Consider the following 9361-nt stretch of genomic DNA (forward strand, 5'->3'; position numbering starts at 1 on the left):
GCACACACCCCTTTTGAATAAGTGTGGCAACTAAACTTGTTCCCATTCCAAACATCTTCTCTATTTTTTTTTTCTTTTCCTTCTTTGACATTTTCTTTTTTTCTTCCATTGTATGTCAAGAGTGAGTGTAGAGGGCGAACGCAAGACAAAACCTAGTGGTGCATGTCGGAAAATTTATACTACATGGGAAATTCTCAAATATATATATATATATATATATATATATATATATATATATATATATATATATATATATATATATATATAGATCCGGTAAAAAAAAATTTTGGTAGGAAGGTAAGAAGTTTTTTTTTTCTACATATTTTTTTGACGAACAAAATAAATGAATCACTAGATGCTTCATTTGTAACATGATTCATAAGAAAAAATTCTCAAAAAAATATCTATATGATTCATTTTTAAGTAAATTAAGAAAAAATTCATTTTTATGATAATTTTAGTGAATAACAACAAAATCATTGTATAAATGAATCATCGAGATGTTTTTTTGATAATTTTTTCTTGTGAATCATCTTACAAATGAATCATCTAATGATTCATTTTGTTTATTCGCGAAAAAAAATATGTAGAAAAAAAACTTCTTACCTTCCTACCAAAAATTTCCTTCTTATTTGATCTTGATTCTCTCTCTCTCTCAATATATATATATATATATATATATATATATATATATATATATATATATATATATATATATATATATATATATATATATAGGATATAGATCCGGTAAGAATTTTTTTTTGGTAGGAAGGTAAGAAGTTTTTTTTCTACATATTTTTTTGACGAACAAAAAAAATGAATCACTAGATGATTCATTTGTAAGATGATTCACAAGAAAAAATTCTCAAAAAAACATCTATATGATTCATTTTTAAATAAATTAAGAAAAAAAATCCACTTTTATGACAATTTTAGTGAATAACAACAAAATCATTATATAAATGAATTATTGAGATGTTTTTTTGAGAATTTTTTATTGTGAATCATCTTTCAAATGAATCATCTAATGATTCATTTTGTTTGTTCACGAAAAAAATATGTAGAAAAAAACCTTTTTACCTTTCTACCAAAAATTTCCTTTTTATTTGATCTTGACTCTCTCTCTCTCTCTCTCTCTCTATATATATATATATATATATATATATATATATATATATATATATACACACACACACACACACTGTGCTTTAAAATTTGAGGGGTTGCACCGGCCACCCCGGAAACCCCTATGTATGCCAGTGGAGGCGGAGGCGTTTTGCCATACTATTGCTATGACACCACTTCCTCCGATCTTAATTTTTTTAAAGATAGGCTTAAGGTCATGGGTTTTTTGGGCTTAGTGCTAAGCTACTACGCAAAGTTGCTAGGCAAAGCTTGGCCTTGTTCAGTTCTACAACTATTGATCTTTTTGGTAATAACCTCAAAATCATATCACAAATATGTAACTTCATCAATTCCTTCATTTTAAAGTTTGGGGCTTTATTGATTTCTTAATAACGACCATGGGTTTGGTTATTCCATGAAGTTATGGCACTACTTGATGGATACTCCGTTCTTGTAACAAGAACTTGAAATCAAAAAACACTTTTTGGTTTTCATTTCCCACTTCGACCACAAGGATGAGATCGTTTGCAAGGAGGAATACTCAAAGTCCAATTGCAACGACCCATACACATGGTAGATCTGAAGCTCATCAATGTGAGGCACAAGCATGTGATTTAGTTTGCATACTCCATTGGTGCACTGTTCCATGTTTCTATTACTCCTTTAATTTTTGCTTATGTTTAGGACCTAGCTGCATATTTAATTCCGTGCATGTAATTACAGTTTTAAAATCAATCTAGAAAATTGCTCCAAATTCTCTTATCTTCTTTAATTCTTGAGAGATTAGTCATCTCTAATTCAGATCAATCTTATTACTATCCTGACAATGAACACAAATACCTATCTATAAGAAGCTATATATGAACTTAAATCTTGTATTCTCTTGGCTCCAATGCACACACAATCATATTCCCAAACACAAATGTTATATGAAAAATTGATGAAAGCATATCATATATATTACATGTAGAAACCTATATATACACCTAATTTACTCGGTCCCTGCAATCTTCTTCTTTATCGACTCAATATCTGTTGCCAACTCTTTTCTGCTAGACTGAAATATATAAAATATAAAATTCCCAAAACATCAGTATGCATCCCTTTTAATTTCAACATAAAATTTGGCTAAACCCTACTTATATTCTTCTAATATTCAAATTGCAAGAAATTTAATTACCTTGAACAGAAGGTATCGGTACACAAACCATCCGGTATATCCAAGTCCTACCAACTCAAAGATCTTTGGAAGCTGTAGAAAACATTAGACACCAGATTCAGAAAACAAGATTTCAAGAACACAATACAAACAAGATATAGAAAACATACCAATGGCACTGAGTTGACTGCACCAATAAGGATTGAAGATATCCAAATTGCAACAACTGCTCCTCCTCCATAGACTATAACTGTTGACTTGTTTTCAAGTGCATCCCACTGTAAAGGAAACAAATATTGTATCAGAAACAGACACTGATAAGTAAGCAGATCATGACAAATGAATTGAGCTTATATATGTTTCTTGAATCTTCACCTTTTCCTTTAAATCATTGAACAATTCATTGGCATCTGGAGGAGATGATGCATCTTCTGAGGCCTTGATCTTCAATAGAGATGACCTTCGTGATACTATCAATTAACAACTTACATATCAAATGCTATCCAGCTTTATAGTACAGAAAACACACATATCTAAAGAACCAACATGTGTAATGGCTGGAACCCCAAAGTTCCGGATTAAACTGAATACAAGTTTCAACATTGATATGAATTTGCTTCAGATTGAACACCAAAGGTTTCTAATTTAGTGACCTTTTACGAGGTTCAGTGAAGTACACTGTCAAATGTACCTAAAAACGTAAAACAACCCATGTTGGTTTTGAAGTTGAAAGATTTATTGTGTTCACTAATTGCATAACAGCTCACGACAAATTTCGAATCTACGACGAAGTAGTTTACGTGAAGTTGTCATTGAGAACCTCAAAATCGATCGACAATCTAGCTCACATACTAACTTGTAAACAATATGCTCGACGAAATGCCTCAGAGAACAGCTATAGTAGCACTGACAATAAAGTTACCTGAAATCTGTTTGATCGAAGTGGAAAACGAACGAGCTGGAAGGTGTGGTAACGATGAGCAACGGACAGCGGTGGTGCTAGGAAGACGAGGTAACACGACGGCGGTGGCCGCCGAAGAAGTTGCTGCCGCAAACGCCGTCGCCATTTTCATAAACTCTACCTATTCAGCCGACCTCAACCTTTTCTGGTATCCACACTCGTCTCTCTCCTTTTCTTTTTAGCTTTTGTTGGATTCTTGCTTTGACACGTGGAGAAAGGGAGCTTTTTGATTGGTTAAGTTTCTATCTTCATAATCCACGTTTGATCGGTTCCTCTGCATTGGCCTTTTACTAGATAGGTCTAGTCAGGTGTGTGGCAACAGGTACTTTTGTATCGGAGAGTTGGTTATCTTTGATTCAAGGGAGAAAGACTTTTGACAGTAATTAATTTTTGCGTTTAGACTTATTTGATTTTTTTTTTTTATTTAATTTAATATACCATCGAACTTGTTGTTTGTGTTCACCATAATCCTTTTGACCGACTTTTGACCTGTGATAGCCGGTCAAACGGTTATGATGAACACAAACAACAAGTTCGATGGTATATTGAAGAAAGTGATCAAATGAGAACAAATGCAAGAGTTGGTTACCTTACTGATTCATTTTTTCTCTACTCATTTACAGCAAATCCCACGTCATCTCCTACTGCTATTAATGATTTTATGAGATTCATTTTTGATTTTCAAAACATAACCCACGAAAGAACATTATTCATACATGTGCAACTTTGTAATACACTTGAATATTTTTTAGAGAAATTTTGACTAAGCAGGCGCATTTCATGACTACATTTACATTTTCAATCAAATGATTTATCGTATCATGGATTCTAGACAAGTCTACAAATGAGTGGAATCACAACTGCTATGATTTTCGAGTTTACTTAGCTTTAAGATCGAATTCATGGGATAAGATACAACATCAATATGTACAATATCATGTTGCTTTTGTAGACACATCATCATAATATACCTTGAGGTAAATGTTTATGTTGATAAATATACTTCTCATACATAGATATATCCTTTTGCAGAAAGATGTTGACAGCTAACCACAATAAGCATAATATAGACCATGTTTTAACAAGGTTACCCCTTTGAAACCCTCTTCATATACATTATAGCCAAAGAAGGTTGCAGTCTTTGATAATTTTGCAACTTTAATTTCATATAACTTTTCGGGGAAAATGGATCAGGAGAGTAACCAGTTCGTTCTCATTTGGTCCCTTTCCTTTTTTTTTTTTGTACTCAATATACCATCGAACTTGTTTTTTTGTGTTCACCATAACCTTTTGACCGGCTATCACAAGTCAAAAGTCAGTCAAAAGGGTTATGGTGAACGCAAAAAAGAAATTTAATGGTATATTGAATACAAAAAAAGGAAAGTGAACAAATGAGTACAAACACAAAAGTTAATTACCTTCAAGAGTCATTTTCCCTTGATTCAAAACGTTATTTTCCTTTTCCAAAACGTTTAATAAATATTTGGGGTTATATTTGATTTATTTTTGATTTAGACTTTAAAAACAATTAAAAAAGAACCCGACTTTTAAAAATAATTTGAAGTGTATATAAGGTAAATTGTTAGAAAAACCTCAATATTTTCAAAAAAATTTCACTTTAGTCCCTTGAAAAAATTTAAACAAAAAAATCTCGATTATTTGATTTTACATGATAATATGTCATTTCCTTTTAAAAGAAATTTTTTTTTTGTTAATTTGAACCAAAATGAAATAATCAAGACTTTTATGTTCAAAAAAGTAATTTTGAAACTAAAGTGAAACTTTTTTGAAAATATTGAGATTTTTCTGACAATTTCCCTTTATATAATATCTTTATATAATATCTTTTTTTTAAGATTAACTTTAAAAAAAAAATCTTCTATTTTATGTTTTTTTTTTCAGATTATACTTTTAATTTAGTTTTTGCCTGAATAAACCTTGTATTTTTTCATTTTTTCTTAAAAGCCCTAAACTTTGTATTTTTATCTGAAAAAACCATTTATCTTCAAAATGCTTTGGAATAAACCGTCAATATTTTTAGTTTTTAAATGAAAAAAGCCCTCACATTTTACAATTTATCTGGTAAAATATGTCTAAAAGGCCATATCGAAAAAATGAGAAAAATACAAGTTCTTTTATGGTGTGTGGTGGGCGACGGTTATGAGAAAAATACATTCTGATGGCAAGAGCAGGTCCATCGATTTTAGATCGTGTTGTGAGAGGATAAGAAGAGGTCAACGAGGTCCGGTTATGCTTGACAGCGGTCTGATTATGGTGTGTGGTAAGTAACGGTTGTTTTCAATGGTTCCATCGTCAGCGATTTGGTGGTTTCAAGACGATCTTGTATCGACAATTTGATAGCTTCTGTGGTGGGGGTTTAGTTCATTTTCTTCATTAGAGTTGGTGAGAGATAAAGGGGGGGGGGGGACCCATGTTTGTTAATATATTTTTTAATTAATAAATAGTAAAAATATAAAAAAATAAAATATTAAGGGCATTTTAGTCATTTTCTATTAAGCAGAGACTAATACCGTAACAAAATCTAGGGATGGTCCGAGTGAAAAAAAATGAGAGACCAACACATGAAATTTTAACAAACCACAGGGACGGTTTAATAATTTTTTCTAAAAACAATTGGAATATTTATGAATGTGATGTTATAAATGCCTTTTTACATGGAGATTTGCAAAAGGAAGTTTACATGAAACTTCCACACATGGACCATGATATTACTTTACATTTTCTTGTATTTGTATTTAAAAAAAGAAACCTTATATGGATTAAGGTAAGCTTCCAGACAATAGTATGTTAAATTGTCTTCAGCATTAAGAGCACAAGATTATGTTTATTCCAAAAATGATCATTCACTTTTCCTCAAATGAAGTAACTCTTTGTAGTCATAGTATCTGCCTATGTCGACGACATCTTAGTCACAGGAAATGATATAAAATCGATTAACCATTTAAAAACCTTTCTGGATGCTCAATTTCAAATAAAAGACTTGGGCTCATTTGGCATTGAGTTTGACAAAATTGAGCAAAGCATGGTTTATCAAACTAAATATATCAAAATGTTACTTTTTACTTACAACATCATTGAATGTGCTTCCACTCATCTTCCTTCGCAATTTAAACTTCTTCCAGGAATGTTTGGTTATTTACCAAATGCAACTCGCTATAGACTAGGGCTGAGCATTTAGACCAAACCAGATCGGACCGACTCTTGGACCGAACCAAATTAAGAGAAATTGGTGTCCCTTGGACAGGACTTGTTGAGGCCGGTCCATGTCCGGGTTTTTCGGTTCTTGTACCCATTGGATCGATACAACTTTAGGTACATATGATACAACTCGTTAAAACCTACATAAAGTTAATTTACCTATTAAGACTTTAGAATGAGTATTTGTATTGTATCAGACCGGAACCGAAAATGGATAGGATCGACTCTTGGACCGGACCTGTTTTATAGAAATCGTTGGATCTAGGATCAAACCTATTGAGGCCAATCCATGTTCGGTTCCCAATTTGGTCCAGTCCAAAAGTTCAAATGTTCACCTCTACTACCAACAACTTGTTAGAAAGCTAAATTTATTGGTTCACACCATGCCAAATTTGGCTTTTTCTGTTCAACATTTAAGCCAATTTAACAAAAACACCTTCTCAAACTCATTACACAACTGCTCTACATGTTTTGAAGTATCTTAAAGACACCTTATCACAGGCTTTATACTTCAACAATTGATCATCTTTCAAATTAGAAGCTTATTGCGATTTTGACTAGCCTTCATGCCCCATCACCAAATATTAAATTAGTGGGCATTTTATTACTTTGGGTGACACCCTTATTTCATGGAAATCAAAGAAGCAGATCATAATTTCTTTATCCTCAGCGATTCGTTGAGTCATACGACGAGTGTGTGCAGATCTTGCATGGCTGAGCAGATTGTTTCATGAATTGGATATCTGTTATATCACTCCTATTCCTTTACATTGTGATAACATGACAACAATCTACATAACATCTAATCCAGTGTTTCATGAATGTATAAAACACATTGAACTAGATTGTCATTTTGTAAGAGAGAAAGTCACAAATTGCCATTTTGTAAGAGAGAAAGTCACAAATGCTCTCATTCGATTAGCTCATGTTCCACTTTTGATCAAAAGAGTTCAACATTATATGGCAAAATCCAAGCTTGGTGTTTGTAATTTCCCTCAAGCTTGTCCCCCCGGGGGGTGGTGGGGGGTGGGGGCTACTCAAGCTAAATGATGAGTTAGTTAAAGTTAGTTAGAAGGAGTTACTTTTGGTTGTCGATTTCCTCTGTTTATATCTTTGTAGCTTCTTCATGTTTAAACAATAGATAATTCATTTGAATCGTTACATTTCCTCTCTCTTTCTTTCTTTCATTACAACAATATCTCATCAAAGAAGACCAAAACATATTTTGTCGGGAATGGTTGAAGACATTTTTCATAAGGCTTTTGAACAATCTTATTGGCATACATGCATGACTACTTTACACAAATTTTATAAGAAAAATTTAACACTCATATAATTTCCTCGGTCCCTGCAATCTTCTTCTTTATCCACTCAATATCAGTTGCTAACTCTTTTCTGTTAGACTGAAATATATAAAAGTTCCCAAAACATGAGTATACATGCCTTTTCAACATAAAATGTGGCTAAACCCTACAATCTTCTTGTATTCAAGTTGCAAGAAATTTACCTTGAAGAGAAGATATCGGTAAACAAACCATCCGGTATATCCAAGTCCTACCAACTCCAAGATCTTTGGAAGCTGTGACAATATAATATAAACTATATTAGAAAACAAGATTTCAAGAACACAATACAAACAAGATATAGAAAGCATACCAATGGCACTGAGTTGACTGCACCAACAAGGATTGAAGATATCCAAATTGCAACAACTGCTCCTCCTCCATAGACTATAACTGTTGACTTGTTTTCAAGTGCATCCCACTGTAAAGGAAACAAATATTGTATCAGAAACAGACACTGATAAGTAAGTAGATTATGACAAAAGAATTGAGCTTATATATGTTTCTTTAATCTTCACCTTTTCCTTTAAGTCATTGAACAATTCATTGGCATCTGGAGGAGATGATGCATCTTCTGAGGCCTTGATCTTCAATAGAGATGACCTTCGTGATACTAGCAATTAACAACTTACATATTAAATGCTATCCAGCTTTATAGTACACAAAACACACATATCTAAAAGAAACAACACGTGTAATGGCTGGAACCCCAAAGTTCCGGATTAAACTGAATACAAGTTTCAACATTGATATGAATTTGCTTCAGATCTAACACCAAAGGTTTCTAATTTTGTGACCTTTTACGAGGTTCAGTGAAGTACACTGTCACATGTACCTAGAAACGTAAAACAACCCATGTTGGTTTTGAAGTTGAAAGATTTATCGTGTTCACTAATTGCATAACAGGTTACGACAAATTTCAAATTTACGAGGAAGTAGTTTACGTGAAGTTGTCATTGAGAACCTCAAAGTCGATCGAAAATCCAGCTCACACACTAACTTGTAAACAATATGCTCGACGAAATGCTTCAGAGAACAACAATAGTAGCACTGACAATAAAGTTACCTGAAATCTGTTTGATCGAAGTGGAAAACGAACGAGCTGGAAGGTGTGGTAACAAAGAGCAACGGACAGCGGTGGTACTAGGAAGACGAGGTAACACGACGGCGGTGGCCGCCGAAGAAGTTGCTGCCGCAAACGCCGTCGCCATTTTCAAAAAATCTTCGTATTCAGCCGACCTCAACTTTTTCTGCTATCCACACTCGTCTCTCTCCTTTTCTCTTTAGCTTTTGTTGGATTCTTGCTTTGACACGTGGAGAAAGGGAGCATTTTGATTGGTTAAGTTTCTATCTTCGTAATCCACGTTTGATCGGTTCCTCTACATTGGGCTTTTAGTAAAATAGAATAATAGATAGGTCAGGTAGGTGTGTGGCAACAGGTACTTTTGTATCTGTGTGTTGGGTTTTGTTTGATTCAAAATGTGTGTTTTTTTTTTTTTTTTCAAAACTTTTATTAAATAATTGGGGTTATATTTGATTTTTTTTATTTAC

General features: G+C 33.0%; 2 protein-coding genes across 2 annotated transcripts; both read right to left on the reverse strand.

The window, feature by feature from the left end:
- Nucleotides 1-1987: 1987 nt before the first annotated feature.
- On the reverse strand, nt 1988-3424 carry LOC145037799 (protein CURVATURE THYLAKOID 1A, chloroplastic-like). Its single transcript, XM_078986522.1, has 5 exons — nt 3210-3424; nt 2663-2757; nt 2458-2565; nt 2309-2380; nt 1988-2185 (listed from the first exon to the last, which is right to left on the reverse strand). The coding sequence occupies exons 1-5, from the start codon at nt 3358-3360 to the stop codon at nt 2120-2122; spliced, it is 492 nt and encodes a 163-aa protein (XP_078842648.1). The 5' UTR covers nt 3361-3424; the 3' UTR covers nt 1988-2119.
- Nucleotides 3425-7612: 4188 nt separating this feature from the next.
- LOC145037800 (protein CURVATURE THYLAKOID 1A, chloroplastic-like) lies at nt 7613-9089 on the reverse strand. The gene is made up of 5 exons (XM_078986523.1): nt 8877-9089; nt 8329-8423; nt 8124-8231; nt 7975-8046; nt 7613-7870 (listed from the first exon to the last, which is right to left on the reverse strand). Exons 1-5 carry the CDS (start codon nt 9019-9021, stop codon nt 7796-7798), a joined length of 495 nt encoding a protein of 164 aa, XP_078842649.1. The 5' UTR covers nt 9022-9089; the 3' UTR covers nt 7613-7795.
- Between the last annotated feature and the right edge of the window lie 272 nt (nt 9090-9361).

This window comes from Lactuca saligna, chromosome 3, assembly GCF_052625555.1.
Source record: "Lactuca saligna cultivar CGN05327 chromosome 3, ASM5262555v1, whole genome shotgun sequence".
Lineage (NCBI taxonomy): Eukaryota > Viridiplantae > Streptophyta > Magnoliopsida > Asterales > Asteraceae > Lactuca > Lactuca saligna.

Excerpts from the sequence above, each read along its gene's own strand:
- LOC145037800 (XM_078986523.1), bottom strand. The coding sequence starts at position 9,021 with ATGGCGACGGCGTTTGCGGCAGCAACTTCTTCGGCGGCCACCGCCGTC. Across the intron at positions 8,424-8,876 it reads TTCGATCAAACAGATTTCAG|TATCACGAAGGTCATCTCTA; the intron begins GTAACTTTATTG and ends GTTAATTGCTAG. Across the intron at positions 7,871-7,974 it reads ACCGATATCTTCTCTTCAAG|TCTAACAGAAAAGAGTTAGC; the intron begins GTAAATTTCTTG and ends TATATATTTCAG.
- LOC145037799 (XM_078986522.1), bottom strand. The coding sequence starts at position 3,360 with ATGAAAATGGCGACGGCGTTTGCGGCAGCAACTTCTTCGGCGGCCACC. Across the intron at positions 2,381-2,457 it reads CAGTCAACTCAGTGCCATTG|CTTCCAAAGATCTTTGAGTT; the intron begins GTATGTTTTCTA and ends TGTTTTCTACAG. Across the intron at positions 2,186-2,308 it reads ACCGATACCTTCTGTTCAAG|TCTAGCAGAAAAGAGTTGGC; the intron begins GTAATTAAATTT and ends TATATATTTCAG.